This window comes from Pocillopora damicornis, chromosome 12 (genome assembly GCF_964200805.1).
Source record: "Pocillopora damicornis chromosome 12, jaPocDami1.2, whole genome shotgun sequence".
In the NCBI taxonomy this organism is placed as follows: Eukaryota; Metazoa; Cnidaria; class Anthozoa; order Scleractinia; family Pocilloporidae; genus Pocillopora; species Pocillopora damicornis.
In genome coordinates, this window is record NC_142681.1 from 15685354 (window position 1) to 15707991 (window position 22638).

At 36.2% G+C, this 22638-nt stretch overlaps 1 protein-coding gene and 3 long non-coding RNA genes across 4 annotated transcripts in view; 2 read left to right on the plus strand and 2 right to left on the minus strand.

The window, feature by feature from the left end:
* Nucleotides 1-22: 22 nt before the first annotated feature.
* LOC149036703 (uncharacterized) lies at nucleotides 23-1591 on the plus strand. The gene is made up of 3 exons (XR_016181793.1): nucleotides 23-299; nucleotides 507-667; nucleotides 1340-1591. It is a non-coding gene; the product is annotated as an uncharacterized LOC149036703 (long non-coding RNA).
* A 1364-nt stretch (nucleotides 1592-2955) lies between these two features.
* Nucleotides 2956-14607, plus strand: LOC149036704 (uncharacterized). The gene is made up of 3 exons (XR_016181795.1): nucleotides 2956-3082; nucleotides 12341-12491; nucleotides 14070-14607. It is a non-coding gene; the product is annotated as an uncharacterized LOC149036704 (long non-coding RNA).
* A 3-nt stretch (nucleotides 14608-14610) lies between these two features.
* On the minus strand, nucleotides 14611-17430 carry LOC149036705 (uncharacterized). The gene is made up of 3 exons (XR_016181794.1): nucleotides 17284-17430; nucleotides 16818-16896; nucleotides 14611-15417 (listed from the first exon to the last, which is right to left on the minus strand). It is a non-coding gene; the product is annotated as an uncharacterized LOC149036705 (long non-coding RNA).
* A 407-nt stretch (nucleotides 17431-17837) lies between these two features.
* Nucleotides 17838-22638, minus strand: part of LOC113683907 (uncharacterized) — a 5505-nt gene continuing 704 nt past the window's right edge. The window contains exons 2-7 of the mRNA XM_027201195.2: nucleotides 22169-22242; nucleotides 21993-22084; nucleotides 20798-20903; nucleotides 19924-20028; nucleotides 19274-19476; nucleotides 17838-18475 (exon numbers count right to left, since the gene is read on the minus strand). Coding sequence (XP_027056996.2) covers nucleotides 18278-18475; nucleotides 19274-19476; nucleotides 19924-20028; nucleotides 20798-20903; nucleotides 21993-22084; nucleotides 22169-22242 — 778 coding nt within the window. The 3' untranslated portion in view covers nucleotides 17838-18277. The remainder of the gene's footprint in view (nucleotides 18476-19273; nucleotides 19477-19923; nucleotides 20029-20797; nucleotides 20904-21992; nucleotides 22085-22168; nucleotides 22243-22638) is intronic.

A 22638-nucleotide genomic window follows, 5' to 3' on the forward strand; every position in this document is an offset into this window, starting at 1 on the left:
CGCCAGGAAAATTTGGCGGCGACGGCGGCACTATTTTGGTATGTACAGTGCGCTTTTGCAGGTTTTCAACTGAGCGATCGACACCTTTCTGTGATACTTCTTGGAGAGGGATGAAAGAGTATGACAATTTTACCACCATTTCTAACTCTGTGGATACTCCTGGAGTTTGCTGGCTCTTCGGATGAGGATATTTTAATGCTCAAAGTGCGAACAAAACGCGAAAAAAGGCCGAAAACTTGAAGTTTGAGATTTGATTTGCTGACGGTCAAGATGTGCGCATGAGACTACAAACCTTGAAGGTTAGTCTTAAGATGTTGATTTCTTACTTCTATGAATCACGAAGTGGTTTGTGGAGGCGATCGTGAGATATTCGTTACGATAATAGAAGGTAGTTTACAATTTGATCTTATTTTACTTCAACTTTGAAATAAAATTACGTTAAGTTCGAGGTGGCCCCCAAGCTTCAAATCACTTCAAATAACATCTTCTCTTCTTTCTCTTTGTAGTCCCATAGGACACGAGGCTTAAAAAAATGTTCCAGCCTCAGGATTGAGTTGCTCTTTCTACAACCTTCGGCGAATTCGTTTTTGGGAGTTTGAGGTGGATTTTCCAAGTCATGGCTCACAACTGTCTTTGGCCTTTTTGCTCTCCAAGTCTGTTGTACTTGGTATGTAGGCATGTGTCTTAACAATGTCTATAGTCTTGCCTCGATCATCTCCCGTTTTATCTTATTTTGTTGCTGTGTTTTGGCGAGAATTTTTCTGATTGCCCTTTTGGGCTTGAAGTGCTAACAAGAGGATAAACTTCGGTAGAACTTGTTTTATCACATGGCCCCCAAATCCCTCGCCACTGTCAGTTCATTGTTTATTTATTTAGCTTTCAGTCTAGTCAGTTCATTTACCTCGAAAAAATGCGTGGGCTTTGTATTACGAGTTTAAACTAGTGTTGTTTTCTTCATGTTCATGTGTTATTCAAAACGGATGGCGTCAGCTTCATTCTATCTTGTTTATTTCAGTGGAATACTTCTGCCATACGAAATGAAATTGAGTCGAAGTGTACTATAAAACTCGCGGATTAAAATTATCTGACTTTCTCTGGTTCTTAAAACATGAGATGAGCGATACAACAAATGGATAATTACTCAAGGGGCTGGAACTCCTTGTTTCTTTAAAATGTGAATTACAGTATTTGTCATATTTTTAAAAACAAATTTCGTGTTAAAATGTCTTCAAACCATTTTGACTTGCATTTCACTTTGCCAGATAAGTCTTCATCCTTCAATTTATTTCTTAATTGAGACTGATGATTGGAATTAACTATTATGTTCTCTGCTGTTTAGGGAGATGTGAAGTGACCCCACTACATATGGTCGATGCTATTGACAGAAAGGATAGGTGTCACATTTGCTGTGGCAAGCTGGCATTCAAGAGAATGTCATTAGTACCAGAAGCTTACTACTGGTATAAATTATCAATCTTTTGTTCCCTCCACACAACTTGCCTCAACTAGCTTATGCTATATGCAACTTGTGTCCATACCTTTTTTGCAACTATAAAATTACCAATAAAGTTTTTTGAAAGTTTTGTCCAAATTTCATGGGAAAAGAATATGAGGAGTGATCAGGTGAAATATTGTCCTGTTCCCTTAAGAGTGTTTGAGCTTCGAGTCAGAGCTATAACATTTCTTAAGTGACTGATTTTATGATTTTTCTGCCTTAAAATTAGCACAGCCAAACCCCTGGCTTGAAAACTATTAATTTCTGCAAATAGGCATCCAAGCCAATGCCCATTACTGCAGAATATGCAATGTCAAAGTCCCCTTTTGACACGAGTCTCATTTCTTGAAAATCTGTTAGATGTAAATCCATTTTCATAAAGAGATCAACAAACCTCTCCACATTAGTTTAATCGAACCTCATTTAGTCTTAATCCTGAAAAGAAAAGGCTTTTGGAAATATTTTGTTTTTTATCCTCACTGTTAAATATTAGCCTTACTGGTTCTCTGTTGTTTGGCATGTGTAAGAGTCTTTTCAGATCATCAATTTGTCGCTCAACTCTTGTAATTTAATAGGCTGGAGAATAAGGTGCAAAGAGTGTATACGATTTTGTTGTGCAGTTGAAATGATAAATGAAAGTGATTTTTACTGGCTAATAATTGATTTATTTAACTATTCATCTTACAACTGGAAGCCCAAACTAGTATTTGTTTTCATTCGCAATTTCCCCACATCATCTATCATATCTGATGATATTTCCGAGACTAATGATTGAAAAGACTTTCTTACTCTGATAAAATCCATAATTATTCCTCCATTTCTGACCAGATGGAGCTACCATATCTCTAGCACTAGCGTTGTCTTTATTTTCTTTACTCGACATTGACCTTTTTTATTTTGGTAATCGGCCCTGCTGGTTGTGATTCATGTCAAAAAAACTTTTGAAACAAAACACAAACTTCTGTAAACTTTAAATTTTTGCCAAAATTGGAAGTACACTGCACTGCCAGTGAGCAGTACAGTTGAAGCTCTAAAAAACGCTTACAGGAAGTCGAGTACTTCAAATGATCACCGAGATAGCAATGACACGATAAAAGTATACTATCCAATTCTTTTGTGCTCTTCGACAGGCCACTTGCATCCTTCAAAAATAACATCATGTACATCGATCGCCCAGACAATCACAAGACAAGACTCGAACAATCTTTTGCATTTTGAAAATAACTTCCTTCCACACATCACAAAATTATTTCAAGACTTTGCCGCTTCCATCTAAGTTACAAAAGAAAAAATGAGAAGAAAGGTTGTCTTAAATACTCGAACCATTGTTTTTCCCGACGTATTTTACTGCTTCTTTTCTTTCGCGATTCTCGAGCGGCAAACCGACGCAGGCGCATACCAGCGGTTTCTCGTATCAAACTAAAATTTACAGAACATGCGCAACAAAATGCCTCTCTACTGGCTGCTAATCTGATTTAATGCGCGGGCCGCGCGAAATTGAACTGCCGATTTCGTCGGCGGATTTAACGGCAAAAGTTGGAAATGGCTGAGGTTTCTGCGAGTTCTTCTGCTAGTGATAATCCCATGGTATGTATTCACTTAATATTTATGTTATCTTCGGCATTTCAATGTTTCTCGTCTCAGTAATTTAAGCTAAGCATACCTACTGAAAGCTTGAACTTAATCGTATTCGACTATTCTAGGTTCTCTTTTCGATCGATATAGTCGCTCTCCTTGTCACCATCTCCGAAACTTATCGTTCGAAACTTAGCATCTTCAAAATTTATCTTTCTTTTTCCCAATAACTTTCAGCTGGAATGTAATAGGAGCCCTGATGGTACTTGCGTTTCTTACGATTTTCGACTATTAATCACAATCGCCACTTTTGTCTGTATCAACGCTACAGAAACTTTTTTGTTTTGCCGGCAAGATAATTGTGACAGCGCTTCAAGTTTTCGTGAATCTTTTGTATTACTGATGTCTCTCGAGTGAGACTACATGTTAAGTATCAATGATATGAGGGCCTACATACACGGACTTTACACGCATTTTATGCATATGTAAAGTACTACGACACGCTATCGGAATAAGCGTGTTTGCTCTTCACCAGTGCGCATGCTGTGTCACTTGGAGTACAAGTATTTCTTGGCTTTCTACGAATTACCCTTTATACTACTTATGTACAAATCAAAACAAACATAGGCTATTGTGTTTATTATCCTTCATTTTACACAATGCCATTCACAGATTTCTGAGACCTTCTCTCACTAACAATATTCCCTTTGTAGCTATGCTGTCAGGTGACCTACTTGTCATAACATTATAGGGTATAACTCAAAGAATGCCAGAAATGGAAAGAGCGCGTAGAAAAAAGCTATGTGCCCTAAAAAGAGGCACCTGGCATTGAAGAATAAGATTTTACAATGGTTTATAAAATAACTCAGGTTCTACACATGCTCTGGTTGGTCAATACAGTTGGCAAACCCATGTACTCTTGTAATGGTAAACTCTGGCTTCCTTTTATGACAGCACTATGCTTGACTATGCATAAGGACAAAGAATTACCTTTGACTTTTTGTGTCTTTTGGTGTCTTTTGGTTTACTTGATGATTAAGACATAGGATAATAATTCTCATAAATGACCGCAAGGAAAACTTCCTGAGGGTGGATCTCAAAAATGGAAATTCTGGCCCACCCCAGTTGGAGCCAAGGAATCAGAGGAAAAAACCAAAAACACAGAAACAAACATATGCAAAGGGACACAATAAATAGTTTTTCTTTCACCAGACTGGTATAACATTAATAACACCCATGTCTTTTCATTTAGTTAACATTTACTCAGAAACCTTATTGTTAAAGCCTGTGAAGAGTCCTTGGATGCGCTGGAATTATACTTCTAGTTTTATGTGCTTTCAGTGCTTTCAGTTAAGTCTGTTATTTAGTGAAAACGAAGAAATATGGAATAAATAAATTCGTAATAAATGTCTAAAGCAGGGTTTCTGGAACTAACCTTTATTCTCAATACCTTTGTCAGTCTGAAGTTTGTAAACTAAAATCCTTGGCTACAGGCACATTTTGACTGGGCTATTTGTTATTTAGCTACTAAGTAATCTTATTATTAAAGATTACTGCCTTCCTTTCTCATAATTTGCTGCTGATTGCATGCTTTATTTAGCTTATGATTTGTGTGATTTTCACAAGTAAATTTGAAATACCTGAAGATGGTAATGATGTACTAGATGATGTACTTGATGCGAAGCAATTTTGGTACAAAGTGTACGCCTTGTCTGCTGGCGATTTTAACTTGCTAATAAGACTTGTAATTCAAATAATATACATCAGTTGGAATAGGTATATTAAAAGAAAAATAATAATATTTAACTATACCATGTTTTGGTTTTATGCCAAATTAAGCACTTAATTGAAGATCACTACACTGATCAGGCCCAGAAGGCCGAAAGAGTACTGTCTGCTGTGTCTATTTGTGTAATTTTCACGAATTGTTAGGTTGTCATGTAAACTTAATTTATAGGAACCTTGTTAATTTTCAGCCTCAAGAACAAGTACATAATCTTTAGTGCAGCCCTCTTTTCTCCCCGCCATTATTCTACTTTTTTTTTTATCAAGTTTCCTTTTTCTTGTGTTCAATTGATTCATTGACTTTACAGGTGAAATCTTAATATCTGCTTGCACAATTATTTCTGCTAAGAGTGTCTACCATCACTCTTGCCGGTCTCAAGCCCAAAACGCTGCAAACTACATGTATTTCGCAAAATTTCAATGAAATCTATCTAAAAACACCAAAATCCGGCAGAAACGCAAGAGTATTTGCCAAATTTTACGCAGAAGTTGACAAAAGCGCTCGATTCGAACTGAAAAACACGTTTTTGTTTTTCTTTTTTTTGCAAAAATCAGCTTATTTCACGTTCAAAAACACGGTGTTTTTAGCAAAATAGGGATACAGTATATGTGAAAACACTTATTCCAGCTAAAACGCAGTGTCCTCGGTAAAATTTGGGCAAAAAACGCGTAAAAACCGCAAGAAACACTACAAATTGGGCTGATTTTACCCACTTTTTATATAAATAACTGCCAAAACCCTCAAAACTAACTGGAACCACATGTTTTTCACAAGATCGCCATAAAATCTTGAAACGTTGGTGTAGATACTTTTGACTCCAAAACGAGCTTTTACTTTAAAAAAAAATTTGAATGAACAAAGGTGTTAAAGGAGAAAAAGCTGTGAGAAAGGCGTAGTTTAGTGTTCCTGTTCGATATGCCGCCCAGATATATCAATTTATTAATTTAATGCCTTTAGCCGTTGGCAGAAGTTTTTCTCTAGACTAAGAGGCCCTTCCTATATTGACGAACCTCAATAACTCGTTGAGTTCAGTTTACTGTTTTTACACAGATTTGATTTTAACCGTATTCGCCAAAATAACTGCCAAAACACGGCAAACCAGTATCTCTGCCAAGAGCGATATTGGCCATTTTACACATCCTTATTAGATATGAATTTTACTGAAGATTGCCATTTCAGCATATTTTGGCTAGTTTCCACAGCTTTCTTGATTTTCATGGGAAAGTGGCATTGGTTTGTACCATGACCAATCTCCTCGACTTTCCCATGATTTTCATAGGATGTCAGCATCGACCCATATTTCAAACCTCAGTTTTTTTTTACATTGGCGCGAGTTTCACAACTTTCTTGTGGTTTGGCATTGACTCAGAGTTGGACTTATTTTTATGACTAATCCATCGGCGACTTTCGCATGATTTTCTTGGGTTCTTAACGGTGACCCGCACTTTGGAACCATAATTTTTATAAATATGTCAACACTGGCAAATACTACTTAAACCTACACTATACTTAACTCCATGTGCCACAATATCCACACAACTGCGTGTGCCTACTTGAAAATCCTAACCCTAACCCTAAAACTATCCAGTTAGCTAAGTATTGTATTGCTGGTTTGAGTGACTAAACTGGCTCAAATGATCTAGCTGCTTAAAAATCTAAGCATAAGGTAAGTTTCAAAGATTCAATTTTGCAAGTTTTCGAAAGAGTTCCAAAATTAACAAGCACATGGCTCAATGTAAAACACCGAAGCTTCTAGGACTTCTCATAATTCCTACGAACGCACACACCTAATGCAAGTCAATTCGCCTTTGTTGTCCTCGAACGATCACGACTTCATGGTGACATGGTGCAAGAATTGTACAGCATTTAATATATATGTTTTTACTTGACGATAAAAGTTTGAATCCGTACAAGAAAACGTAACGGAAACAGGCGACGATAATATTCCGTTGACCGAAATGCAACGGAAACATGTCATATTTCCGTTCAGGAATCATAACGGAAACGTGACAGGTCCAAGGAAGAAGTGAATAACGTGGAAACATAGAGTTTCATTTTTCTGAATAACGGAATCATGCTATTTCGTTCTGTGCTCGCTTTAACTCTATGCTATCCTAAACCTAACCCAAACCCAAAACCAATCCTAAGCTAGGGTAAAGGATCTATATTAGGGTTGAGGATAGGGTTAGGGCAAGAGCCCATTACCTGGTTAGGGTTAGAGGTAGGGTTGCTTCGGGTCAGAGGAGTTTAGTGTTACAATCAGGGTTAGGGCTAGGGTAAGATTATGCTTAGGGTTAGCGGGGTTTAGTGTTAGAATTAGGGTTAAGGCTAGCGTGAAGTTATACTTAGGGTTGGCGTTAATATTTTCTAAAAGCATTCAATTGCAGGTTTTTTGGTACTGTGTTTGTAAATTTCAGTAACTACTTGAAAGTTTGCTGAAAAACAAACGATAGGCCGACTGGTTACACTTATAGGATAAATAGAGAAGGTTAGGTTTAGGGTTAGCTTTAGGTTTAGGGTTTAGGGTTTAGGGTTGAGGATTTGGGGTTAGGGTTTGCAGTTAGGGTTAGGGTGTAGGTTTGGGGTTAGTGTTTGGGTTAGAGGGTTTGCGGTTAGGGTTAGGGTTAGGGTTTGGGGTTAGGGTTTTAGCCCCTTGGAAATATCAATAGGATTTAGTCACTCTTGTCACTTAAATAACCACTGAAAAAGTTTGACCAGTTGGATCATTTTAAGCGGTTTGATTAATTTTGATTGGTGTAATAATTTTTACTGGGCTGATGATTATTTTACTAGTTTAACCATTTTAATTGGTTGGATCAATTTTTCTAGCTGTACCATTTTTACTAGTTCGATTACTTTAATTAGTCGAACCATTGTAATTGGTCAGATGACTCCAATCAGTTGGATTATTTGAACCGGTTGGATGATAAATTAGTTTATCTGGTTGAATTATTATCACCAGTCAGACCATTTTAATCAGCTAGATCATTTTAACCAGTTGGATCACTTTAACTTGTTGGACCATTTTAACTGGTTGGATCATTTTAAGCAGATAATTCATTTTAACTGGTTGGATCATTTTAAGCAATTGGATCATTTTGAGTGGGGGATTCCTTTTTACTTGGAGGATGATTTTAACCGATTGGATCCATATAACTGGTTGAACCATTTTAACCAGTTGGATTATTATGACTAGAAGAATAATTTTCACTGCTTGACTCACTTTTCAACTTAAATCATTTCAGTGGTCCCACTGGTTAGTTTATATGGTTAACCAGTGGCATGACCATTTTATCCAGTAAGACTATTTCTACCAGTTTGACCAGTAAGTAGTAAGACCATTTCACCCATGTTTTATCAAGTTAGATCATTTCAACTGGTGACCATTTAAACCAGTTTGTCCATTTTAGATATTGGTATTATTTTAACAAATTGGATTATGTTAACCAGGTGCACCATTTTACTAAGTGAGATCGTTTCTTCCAATTGGACCATGTCACGTAATTAAAATCTTTTCACCGTTTAAACCATTTTATCTTGTTTTAGCAGGTCGGACCATTTTAACCAGTTGCATCATTTTAACTGAAGTGATAAGTTCCATTCTAAACCCTAGCCCCAACCCTACTTTAACAACTACTGGAAAGCTTTCTTAAATTCAAAATATACCATTTTTTGCCAAAATGCTCAATTCGGGCCATTTTACCAATTTACACTAGGTTTAAGCTAGGTTTTAGTGTTTTCCCACAGATTCTAGCGACATTTTACTAACAACATTGTGTTTCAGCTTGTTTGCAGCATTTTTAAAACTGAAATAAGCTCATTTGGTCAAAAAAACAAAAGGTGTTTTTTACCCGAATTGAGAGTTTTTGTCAACTGTAGCAAAAAATTTTGCAAAAATCGTACATTTCTGCCGTAATTTGTCGTGGTCTTGTGAAAAACATGTAGTTTTAGCTAGTTTGCAGCGTTTTGGCAGATATCTTGGCAAAAAATGGGTAAATCAGTGCAATTTAAATTTTTTTTCGGTTTTTAAGGTTTTTTGCCCAAATTTTACTGAGAACATTGTGTGCTAGCTGGATTCCAGTGTTTTTTTGCAGATTCTATCCCTGTTTTGCTGAAAACATTACGTTTAAGCTTGTTCGCATTGTTTTGGGCATGAAATAAGCTAATTTTTTGCAAAAAAAAAACGTGTTTTTCAGCCCAAATTGACATAAAGGATACACGAGAACATTTGCTTATTGCCTTATTTTTTTGATTGTCCTAACTCATGAAGTTGATTTTGGCATTTCAAACAAAAACTCTGCTAGAGCATTAATTGAATGACATATCATGCACTTACTTAGAAGCAAGAAGACCTTTTTATAAATTCAGAAAAATACCTTTTTATTTCGTTTAAGGGTTGCTGGATATAACCTGTACAACCAAGATGAATTTACATTAATTATTTGTCATAACTTACACTAAATTAGAAATTCAAGTAATGAAATGAGTGTACTAGCCCTTTAATAGTGTTCAAAATTTCCATGTGCAGGGGTACTTGTGGCTACTGGAGAAGAATCAGTCTTTAACCCTTTACCCCCCTTAGGGAGATAGTAAGTACAGGTATCCTCTTCCCTTGGGACAACCAGCTCAAAAGTGAGTGATCTCAGAGGCCCTCCAAAAAAGTTTTCTACAGCAATAACTAAGCTCTACAGAAGCACACAATGGAGACAAAAGTTGTAAGAGAATCAATGAATCATTTGATTCTTTGTCCCTCCCAGGCCAACCTATTGTACAAATTTCATGAAATCTGTCCCAGTTTCATCAGTCAATTTTTCAAGCTTCAAGCTTTTCCTGCAATTGTGTACTTGTTCTTGATGCTGAAAATTAACAAGGTTCCTGTAAATTTAGTTTACATAACAACCTAGCAATTTGTGAAAATCACACAAATCCCAAGCTATATCCAAGGTTACGCTCTTAATGAAATAAACTTTTACAGCAAATTGGGATTTTGCCCTAGTTCTGTTTATTTTTTTTGTTACTTTTTAAATACATTCGTATAAATAATGCCCCCCTGACTTTCCCCAAGACTTTTAGAACAGATGCAAACTCTTAAGAATGATCAAGCTTTATCTTATTATTAGAAATTTTTACATCTTGGATTACCAAGTTATCACAGAGGTTTTTTTGGTACTTTGACCTGTTAAACACCTAAAAAGAAGTGCACATATATAACACACAATCAGCCAGGTCAAAATGTGCTGCAGCCAACAATTTGGACACCTACAATGAAATAGCTGCCAACTTCACATATGTCAGACTTCTATTCAGGACAAGATTTGGCCTCTGCTGCCAATTACTATTGCCAGCTTGCCTGCCACTCAAAATTTTGACTGAGGTTGTACATACATACATGTGGGATTATGACATGAGCATGAGAGAAACTGCACCGTTGAAAGAGATCAATGAATTATAACTCAATGAAACATTGATAAATAAATAGAAATGACAAAAATTAAACTAACAGCAGACAGCACTCTTTTGGCCTTCTGGGCCTGATCAGTGCACTGATCTTTGATTAAGTGCTTAATTTGGACATAAAACCAAAAGTTGGTATAGTTAAATATTATTATTTTTCTTTTAATATACCTATTCCAGCTGATGTATATTATTTAAATTACAAGTCTTATTAGCAAGTTAAAATCACCTATGGACAAGGCATACACTTTGTGCCAAAATTACTTTGCATCAAGTACATCATCTAGAACATCATTACCATCTTCAGGTATTTCTAATTTACTTGTGAAAATCACACAAATCACAAGCTATATACAGCATACAATCAGCAGCAAATTATTAAAAAGGAATGCAGTAATCTTTAATAATAAGATTACTCAGTAGCTAAATTACAGATAGCCCAGTCAAAATGTGCCAGTAACCAGGGATTTGGCTGTCTACAACAAAATATCTGTTAGGCGTCTAGTCTGGATGAGTAAAGGGGTAAGTTTCTAAAGAAACTGTGGTGCTGCGTCGGTGGGAGAGTATAGCAGGTACTTTAGTCTTAACAACTGGGTCGAAAACGTAAATTAGCCACCGTAAAGGGTAAAAAAGCTGACGTTTCGAGCGTTAGCCCTTCGTCAGAGCGATTGACACGATCTTCCCTAGAGTTCATTTCACATCATTTGCTTTGGAAAAGACAATCGACCTACAAACTTCAGAAGTCAATCCCACTAATCGTTACGTAAACATAATTATGACTGAATCTATCAGACCACTATGGGAAATTATGCTGATGTTTTTTCAGTTCCTTAAATCCTCAGGTTACATGTGCAACTTCTGTTGTCAAAATGAGACCTCCATAACAAAGTTTGGCCAATAACTCTCATCTTCAGAATGAACATTTCAGGACTTTTGTATGCTAGTTGTCTTGTGTTATTGATGAACAGGATCAATATTGAAAACTATCTAATGGTAAGCAGATATTAGCTCTTCTAATAGAAACCCAATGAGACACCAGACACTTAAAAGCAGCTCAATTTCGTAAGCCACACATGTACGCATTGCGGACCTATTTTTTTACTTGAGAACCAGATCACAACACCCAAGCCTTTTCACGCTAAAATATTAAACTACTGAGATTTCCTTCGCCGCCGTAAGCCGCCATTTTATCTTTCCCTGAAAACTAATTCCCAAGCTTCGAGCCAGAAGGTCTCACACATGCCATGAAATAATGTTATTCATTATTCCAGGGCTAAAAGCAACGATAATCATTATTTTGGTGTCGAGATCATGTTGATTAGATTCCATCCACCTAAACCACCTCGGTCGAGAGTGACTGAGATGGAATATTTAATAGCTTTGCAAATCATAACCGAAGATTTTCGGAAATCCGCGAGATGACATAGCCGAACAACCGAAGTTGTAAATCCCAAGATCTCTTGAGGAACAAACAGAAAAAACATGGCGGAAATTTTAAAGGGCAAACCTTTGCTTTATGGTAGAAATGCAGATAATTTTGGATACGTTTATTTTGTTGATGAGGCGTGTAAACTTATTGTGGGGTTTGAAACAGGATCAAAGTTCTCTTACTTTAAAGCTGACAAGGGTTTCGGAAACACTGGTATGTGTATATATATATATATATATATATATATATATATATATATATATATATATATATATATATACACATGTCAGTTATTTACCGAAGAAGGTCTCTGACCAAAACGTTTTTATTAAATTTTTTAAAAATTTTTACGTCAGAAGTTGTCCATCCTTGTATTTTTTTAACTTTCTACATTCGTGTTTGCTGTGAGGTTTGGACTGTGAATCTTTATTGATCCTCCTGGCGTGGTGCACCTTTGCTGACCTGAGAGTCCTAGTAACAATTTTATATATACACACACACACACACACACACACACACACACACACACACACACACACACACGTGGTGCTCAAAACTACGCCAGCCAGCTTGATTTAAAGCTTCTTGATTTAATTCACAGCTTTTTTGTTAAACAAATCGTAGTCCAGGTGGCCTTAAATGTTTTTTTCGGTGTGCAACTGTCCCCAAACAAAAGCTACAGCCAACAACGGAGAGTTAAGCTGATAAGTCAAGTTGTGAACCGACAGACGTCTAGTCTTCCTTGAGCTTATGTAAGTTATCCAGTTTCGTTCTTCCTCGCTTCGAAATAAGTTATCAATAATCTGTTTCGGGAGAAACATGATCTTATCATCATTTCGCTAGTTTCGATTGAGTGTTGTTGAGTCAAAAATAGGTAATCATAACAGTAACTAAGAGAAAAGGTAAATATCACAATGAACAAATGAGAACTTTAAGTTAAAACAAACTGTAGGAAGCGCGGGTAAACGGAGGTGAATAAGTCGCAATGGTTTTAGTTTGGAATCTGATTGGTCGCGAGTTTACCAAAGAAGAGCAAAACCCACGTAATCTAGAATAACTTGAGAAGCTCAATTGAAAACCATTAGTTAGTCCTCTTCGTGTGTCTGTGCACATAAGGTCTCAGCTAGAGGACGCCATTGATTTCTAGCTGTCACTTGTGGCCTCTGCAGACTATTACGTGGTCTCGTTAACCAGCAGAGAAAAGGCGCATTTCGAAATTTACCTCGACACGGCAAAGACCAGAGCGAACCTCTAAAGACCATGGATACGAAAATTACAGAGGATCAACTTTGAGTGTGACAAAGAGTAGAATCCTACCTTTCAGGGTGCTTTTCCGATGAGTTTTTTTAAACCAAAACCAAAGTAATAACAATCAGAACGATGCAAATGATCTAAAAATGAGAAGTCAAAGCGAAAACAAGTAAATTGCTTAAGGTGCGGTAGTCCAAGTCACAACCGGTTTTAATTTTACATTTAATTGGTTGAGAGGGTCGTGCGAGTTTTCTGCACCAATCACAGAGCAAGATAAAGCAAAACCAACGTAATCTGGGACTATTTTCGACACTCAATTGAAAATCGCTCTAAAACCATCCTATCTGGAATTACCTATCATATGATTCAATACGCAGTCTTGTTGGTAATAACAAAAATTTTGAAAAATCCCAGATCTGACGAAGTTGAGAATAACTGTTTGGATTTAACCTTTTATCTCCCACAGGTGATAAGCATGTGACTTCTCCCTACGGTGTCCATAGATAGAAGTTATCTTGATCTAACACCAAATTCTCGTAACCAATTTACAAAGCAATGTGTAGCAGCTAGTGAGGAGAATTAACAATCAGATCAAAGTTAAACTGCGAAATTTGCACAATCCAGAAATTTAACTCAGCTTGACCTAACTAGCGCAGATATATTTCATAATTGTGGGTACAAAGCTTTCAGGAGGTGGCAATTTAAACCCCATTCACACCAGCAAAACACGTTTAGTTAAACCGAATGCAACTGAATGAAAATCAGAAACAGAGAACTGAAAGGATTAATTTTCCATAGGGATCAAGTAATTGAATGGTCAACTTGCATTTTTAATGTACTGCATTTTAATTCCACAAACATCCGTTTAACATGTTTTATGGAAAAAACAAACATGTCCAACAAAACGGCTGTAAAGCACGTTTGACCTTTGATGTGAATGGGGCATTAGTCAGGATTTCTTTGATTTTTGGAGATATTAGCCACTCTAACAAGGAACTTAAAAATTTTGTTAGGTAGATGCACGATGGATGCTGGATGCACCTAAACCTTTTAAAGGTAAATTTCTTTTTTTCTTACAGGTTCTAAAACTGATCCCAGAAGATTCAAGAAAAGATGATCGAAGAATGTTATCGAGTTAAATAAAGTTTCTAAAACGTCCCACTTAGATACCTCCGTTCATCATCATCCACGAAATCTATTTGGCAAGAAATTAGATAGAGAGTTTGTGCTTTTAAAAGGGCAGCCTATAATTATGAAAGAAAAAATGTTTTCTTTGGGGCCAAAAAAATTAGTCTTCTAGCCGTGAAAACGTTGCCCATAGAAAAAAGAGTCTGCGTTTTCGATCTGCTTTTAGTGTTGATTAAAAAATATAAAAGTCTTTTGGCGGGAAAAATCTTGCACCGCGCAAACGGTTTTCTTCCATTAAGAGTCAAAGATATATTTTCTTTTTCAACATTGAACGTTGTTCAAATCTACAAAATATTTTTCCTTTCGGTAACCCTCCATTCGCAAAAAAAATTAAAAGAGAGCCTATGTTTTGACTTGTTACCAGACCCTTTTAAAAGCGTTTATTTGTACTCCTAACTGAAACACAATAAAGGAAAGGAAGAGACAATATATATAATTGATATTTTTATTTCTTTTATTTCATTTAAAATTTTATTTCATCAACAGTCGAGAAGCGTTTACAACATTTGATAAGCATGATAAAACATGGTACAAACGCAATGGATGATTAAGTAGTCTAGCCAACAAGAGATTACTGATTTTAAAAGTAAGACAAAACTAGTTTGCTAAATAAGTTTGATCATGAAAATTAGTCTGAACTATGGTATTCTTGAAATAGAAACAATCTCAGAAAAAAAAAAGAAATCAAATCAAATACGAAAAAAAATTGACTTAATCTAAACACCACAAACTACTCGCAATTAGTAGAATAAAGTATGGAATAATTTGAAAAAAAAATTCTCGCCAAAAAGTTCAAAAGTGCTTTTATAGCATCATCCATTTCAAGTTCTTCAGCGTACCAGTTGTAATATCAACTTAAATAGGAGCTACTCCTTTTAACAAAAGATATCTAAATCGTTAACTAAATCTGCTTGTGATATCCTTAACGTTTGCACCTTGCGATGAGACGAGAAATTTTTTTCAGCGTTAGACAATCTCATACTACCAAGCGTGATTTGAAAGCTGTTTTCCTTTTTTTTGATTTAGACACCGAAATCATGAACCAGTTTCCTAGCAAAATTTTAGCTCTGAACGGATGTAAAAGGAGTTGGTGTCTTGTGTTACAGTGTTGCAGTTTTTTTACCTCATATCAATTTAGAACTTTCTTTTTTCCACATATGAATTTTCATCACGGACGATTTCAGTCTCGTCTTCTCTCACAATGCTTGTGGTCCACTTCAACCAAGGCAAATGAGCCAGCTGCAATAGAAAACAAAAAGAATGTTAAACAGTATCGAAAAAATCAAAGTTGCCTAAGAATAATTATGCGAAAAAGCGCATTCCGCTTTGACCCTCTTGTTTTATCGTTAAGATTTTTTGATCACTTCGATAAAACTGTCCCATGCATGGGCGAAAAATATTTTAACATGTTGACTCTCTGCGTGTTACTCCTCTGCTATTCAAAGAAGATATCATCAGCTAATCATAGTACATTAAAATTTCAGCTTCAATTTGAGATCAAGGATTTTTTCCTCCTTCAAATATATTGATTAACATATTTTATGTTGACGACGCACTGATCAAGATAAACCCCAAAGTAGGGTAAAATTTTTTTTTTTTCAGTAATGACGTGTATTACCTACACATAAAAAAATTATTACTGATCATATTGCACATTGTTCGACTGTAAAAGTTGAAGAAAAAAAAAATGTTCAGTGTGTCAACTTTAAAACTTAAAGAATCCTACTGCATTTGAGTGTTTCTCGCCGATGAAAATTCTCATAAAAAGACACTGAAAATACTCTTTCAACAAAACTTTCGCATTTTCAAAATCAAAAGGTGCTTAATTACGCCACCAAATTCAAACACGCCTCCAGAATTGTCAACTGAAAAAAAGAAAATATTGTTCGGGAACAAAGGCGGATAAATTACACGCTGCTATGTAAGCTACACTTATTTCAAATTCTCTGTCAGCTTTTTGTTCGAATTCCGATCATTCTTTGTTGGCGGTAAGACTCCACATAAATAGAAAAAAGTCTTAAAATGCAATCGAAAAAACATTGTAAGCTGTGTCTTTCCATAGGTATAATATAAATTACCCTTAACTAGAGCATATTTTTTGAGGTTCGCATCCATATTTTTAACTACTCGAAATTTTTTTATAGGTCAACCCTACCTACTCGAAAGTCGATTTATGAACCTAAATTAGGCTTAGTTTACACACGAAATTTTTTTTTTGTCAGATAGCTTTTGTTATCCTCCACACTTGGGAAGTATGTTGCATGTTGGGAATGCTGAACGAATTTTACAACACCTCTTACAAACCGATTTCTCGAGGGAAAGATTTTCAACCCCATACTATTGTAAAAAAAAAAAAAAACCCCGAGTCCCGAAGATAACATATTGCGTCGCCATTTGAGGAAAGAGCAGTATAGATATTGAGCATGGATTAAAAGGAAATCTTGCCAAAACACCTCGTTGCTTAAAGTTTGTTAGATAAAATTTCACTGGAAAAATTTCAATCGCCTTATGAAAGCGTACACGTTCTTATGCTGGATATTCCGGTTTGAATAATAAACACAAATTTCTCCTTAATTGAAGTAGCAGCCACATGTGTACAACATGAACCTATTTTAAACAAAATGATTTTTAAAGCTTACCTTGACAAGTTTCTTCTTTAATAGTTTCATTTCTGTCAACTCCTATGCTTCATTTAAATCTTTCTTCATCGCGGTTCGTCTGTAAGGGTAAAAACTTTAGCAATTGCTTTTCGTAATTTAACATCAAGTGCAAAAATTTCCATCCAATGAAAGAGTTTTGATGTTTCCTACCAGTGGCAGCCAAGATTTATTCTGAATGTCTTTAACACCTGTCCAGCGATTATGCCTCTCAATCTGCCATATTTTAACTCGGTTTGAATTCACCTAGAGGAAAAGAATACCCTTCCTCTCTGAACCTCTTTATGAATTGAGCGGACTGATAATGGAAATTCCTCAAATACAGCTTGTTCTTGATTCGGTTCAAGGACAATTCTGTCGTTTCTCTGAAGTGGACTTTAATGTTCCCAACTTAATGAAGAGCACCGTTGTAGTCTGTCTAAAAATTTCAACTCTTTCTACATCTCACCGTATCCTGACTTGTCCTACAAGAGATTCAGTGGCGAACAACTCCTCGCTGTTTTCGGACATATTTGCACGACAGCCTTGATTAGTTGAAGATTTTTCCTAGTTCCTCCAGTGAAGTGATGCAGTTCATACCACGAGGAACCGTAAAATGCAAATGAGTTGTAAGCAGCGCACGTGCCTATTCAGTCTCTCGACTTGACCAAAAATCTGATAAGAGGCGTCAGGTTTTTAACATTTGATATCGTAATTTTTAAAATAAACATTTTTTTAGAGAAAAAAAGAAATGCTTTTAAAAAAGGAAACGTGAGGTCGGGGAAAAAATGAAGCGGAGAAGTATTGTCAGAATAGTATGTACAGAGAGAGGTGTATTATCAGGGAGGGGGCGGGGCCGAGGCCGAGAGGTTTTGATGATCTGGGGGCGGGGGGGCGGGGGTAAGGTGTAAACTTTGATTCAGAAAAGACAGAATTATCATTTTCCGATCTAAAGCCTAAATAAGCTCGGAAGTGTTGCAAGACTAGTAACTATCTAACACCAGTACTTCACGTTGTATAGTAACATTAAAAAATGTTATCATATTTAAGTCAATCGAAGACAACAAATTTTGTCCAATAAGACCAAAGTGTATTTTTCTAAGTATGTATCATAATTTCTAAGGGTAGTTTTATTGCTCATTGTCAGAGCCTCAGCACGAGCGTTTCTTCAACCGTGGGAAAGTAAGTATGGGGCCTTGAGCAACGTCAGCCGGTGAGAGGTCTGCATGGAATCAGGTAATATTAGCACTATCAGTGCCAGACCCCTTGCAAACCTCTCCCTAACTCGTCTCAAATCTTCCTGCAGGTAGAGAAACGCGCGTCCTCTTCACCTTCGAAAAAGCCAATCAGCCTGCACAAAGGACTATTCACTTGTGTTGTATATATCAATGGATGTTATTGTAATAAAGATTCTACACATGTTCGAATAATATCTCAAACTTCATATGATGAAAAGATGTATTCTAGGTGCTGTCATCTCTATTGTGGTCTTTATCATTATAAAAATTAAGTGTGAAGAATGTTCCAACTGTTTTGTGAACTTGAATTTGCTCCGTTTCAATCTTTACTACACTGTCATTGTTCTGAAAATTATTCTTGTAGGCCAATGTAATGAAGCGATTTGAATCATTCACCAGAGGACTTGCTATATATTCATCTAGCTACAAGAAAAGAGTAAACAACTGTGAATTAGTCTGAGTGATGTGTATGGTGGGAGTATCCTTTGTTATCAACAAGACTTTCAGTTTCATGCTCAATCTGTCTTTTTGATTACCAGACCCAAACATTCCTAGCTTGTTCTCTCCCCCACCCCTCCCACACGGTTTACAATCGTGCTTCGTTTAACAAACTGAACTCCTGGAACAGTCTCAAAACCCTGTTAAAATCTGGTATAAATTTGACAAAGGCTGCTGCCATTTTGAATTCAAATCAATCATCTGGCTATACAAGTACGACATCCTAGAATTCAAATTGAATGGTGGGACCAAATAAGTGCAACTGACAAACAGCAGCTGTTTTGGTTACAAGCTTCACTGTTCTCACAGAGCTTTTTTCTCACACTTGTGACTTTGCATATACTTTGTAAAATGTTACCAGCATTGGAATTTTGTATCCCATGGCATACAGTTGTTCATTTAAACTTGATACTTTAGCCCTTTCACTTCTAGATCTCATTTAATTTAGTAATTCTTCCTACCATCTGGCCTTACACTTCTCATGATGTTAGTTAAGTGAATTTGGTATTAGATCAACTAATTATTTCCTGATTGAAATTTTATTTTTTACTCTTATCACTTTTCTGCCTGATATTGTCTTCATATTGTAACAAGAAATCTCTTTTAGTCACTCATAGGAGTTAAAGGGTTAACCTAGAGTCAGGTGTAGTTTGAAAGCAATGACAACAAGCTTGACAATAGTATGTTCAAATGAGCCACAGTGTTTTTGCATGATGTAATTACCTCCATCCATTGGGCATCGGCAATCTCTTTTGTATCCCTTGTTATCTCGTGAGTTAAAGGTTTCAGAAGACATATGAAGTAGATATCTGAACAGCCAAAACGGAAGTTAAGCATGTGACGAAAACAAACAAGAGAAATGAAAGTGGTCTGAATACCAGTTTCCTCCAACACTTCCCTCGTAACAGCTTCAACAATATCTTCACCTGAGAAAGGAATTGCATTACATTGGTATTACAGATTGTCACTTTACCATAGCAGATAGATTCCATGTTAGTGGGTGTCTGTGATCTATTACTGTTCAGACCCACAGCAACATGGAATCTATTCGTTAATATGAAAACAGAGCAAAACATTGCAAATGGTGATGACATTGATGCATCTGTCCTCCAATTGGGCATCAGTAGGAACCAATTAAAAGAGCAACATTTGATGACATAACCAGCTTCCCCATGGAAGAACTAAAAATGATGGAAAATTTATTATTTGATTCCTGACTCCCGCATTACAGAATTTTTACCATCAATGCAGGATCAAAATACCTAAAAACCTCTTAGTTCTGGTGCATGAATTTATAAAATAAATTTTATTGTAAGTGGCTGATACAATCTTTTACAGTGTATTTATAGAAAATAGGTATGGTTAATATTTACTTCTGTCTACCATGCCTCCAGGAAGTTTCCAATGCTTTTTCCTACTGTATCTCTCACAGACAGCTAATACCTGGTTCTTTTCATTGATTACAAGCCCACCAGCTCCTGAAAATCAACAAGATACTGGTCTAATCTTCTACTCATCCACTGTGTCTGCTTGACAACAGAGTAATTTAACTTTCAAGAATAAAAAAGACTGTTAGCTATTTCAACAAAAGCAAATATGTCATTATGAACATAAAGTCAACTCTCTTTTAACCCTGTTAGTCCCAAGATTTGAGAACTCATTTTCCCAACAAATGACCACATATTTCTTCATTAGCAGTGCTGATTATTTGGTGTTGGATCAATTGATAATTTCTTAATTCATGTTACCTAGCGGCCTAAAAATGTATTAAAACTTAATGGAGAATGTATTCATTGATCACTCCTGGAGGTAAAAGTATTAACTAGACACCTTACAGACTGGCACCAGCATTGTCTCTAGAGTTGAGATGTTAATTGCCATTATGCATAACATTACTACAATTTACAACAATTGATAAAGAAAAGGAAAAGAAGATTAATGGTGAGGAAACCTCATGAAAACCAAAAAGGCTTGTAAGCTTAGGTTCCTTCAGAGGTAGTAAAAGATAACAATATAAATAACAGATATATAAAATAATGTGTTGACAGTAATATATAGATACATACTATAGCAAGTCATATGCTTTTTTGCAGCAAAATGCAGGGCACACAATTCCCACTGATTGAATTTAGTCTTTCTCTAGTCTCATAAAAGGTCCAGTACAGCATTTTTTAAAACAAAATTCCCTACGGCTGACAAATTACAAAACTTGTACAATGAACAAACAAAAAAGGGCACAAGACATACCAAGGTAGCTTGTGGCAAAGGTTGGCAGAGTATTTGGTTCATCTTTGGGAAGCCAGTGAGTTAAAACAATGTAGGTTGGATAAGTATGGTGAAATTGGAAACCATGCTTGGAAAAAAAAGCAAATACAAACAATTTATTATGTTTGTAATAATAACACACTTAAAGCTAACCGGTCAATTTTGTATTATCAACTGAATTGATAATTTAAATTGGAAGACAAATGTTTGTTCTAGAATTTTGTGGCTTTCTGAACTGTCCAGGGACAAGGAAAGGCTGCAAACTACCACTAAAAGCTAGTTAATTGGTTTGCAGTAGATCAGGTTGGAAATGAGTCCACTCTAGCTCAAATAGAGGCATTTGGAACTGGTGGCTCAAAGGTAAAGTGACAGGTGAATTATAAACCTAAGCCAACCTACTCATTCTTCCTCAGCCAAGTACAGTTTCAGAGACATGAAGAGACAAGATGTACTGCTACTGCTTCTAGATGCAGTGTTAGTCCATTGCAGATTACATTCCCCCCTGATTTAATCAAGTTCATACCCTTGACGTGCAATTGCCTGAATTTTTCTGCATGTATGACAATTGTTTAACACAGAGATCTCATGAATATGAAAATAAGGCCTGAAAATACTTCAGGGCTGTACAGGATTTGAACCCATAACCTCTCAGATACCCATGCAGTGCTATACCAACTGAAATAACAAGCCAACTAGGAGTGGGTCTTTATTTAGGTTCACAATAAACCTGTGGGGTGATAAATCAATAACTTTTAATATGTGAACTATGCTCTAATACATGAATATGAAAGCAATCTTCGCAATGAACTCTATTTAAGCAGTAGTGAAAATATGGCCTGGAAAAATTCAGGTCTGTACAGGATTTGAACCCATGACCTCTGTGATACCTGTGCAGTGCTCTACCAACTGAGCTAACAAGCCAACTGGGAGCTGGTTGTCATGTTGGTGTCTCAATAACAGGTGCTCTCTGTTGATCTGTCCCTGCTTCTAATACCTCTCACCATCCTCTGTTTAGCTGGCAAACAGGTTCTAGTGTTTGGGTTTGGCTTACGGCCCCTTCTCAGGCATAGCCCATTATTATTACATCATTAGCAGATACTTAACGAAAATGTTAAGGAAACTCCTGTTCTTCATTCTTTACATTTAATACTATATAATTATGGACATTATGACTCACTTTTACAGCAATTGGAATAAAAGTGGAATTCTCTATTGATATTCTAAGCCAAACTCCCCTAATACCACACTGCTTGAATTTTTCCAGTGATACTAAAATGAAGTTGAAACCAATTGAAATTAATAATCAATTCACTGAACTAAATTAATACAATCCTTCAGAAATAATGAACTTACAAGCAAGTTTTCTTTCAAAGTCTTCATTACTTTCACACTTCTCCACATCTGTGTTGATTGTTATTCCACCAAAGCTACAAAAAAGTGTGCAATATTATCACAACTATATCACTCAAAAACATTTCTTTAAAGAATAATATTTCCTTTCCCATGTAACACAGTTTATGTACACATTGACTGAGTGTGTGTGTGGGGGGGGGGGGGGGAGGGGGGAGGGGCTGAGGGGAAAAGTATTTGGCTTGAAGTTATCATGAATAGGCTAGGTGGTAAGAGCTGTCCCAAAATTCTTCCTTTACGCCCCTATTCTGAGATAACAGAATTTCACCCTGACAAGGACTTGTATGACATTTTTCTTCTGTGATTCAGTTTTATTGTGGATTAAGGTAACCAAGGAATGTAGTGGTGTTGCTTCATAAACTTTCATGATTGGTAAAGGAAACCTACACCACTTATTAAACCACACACTAAAC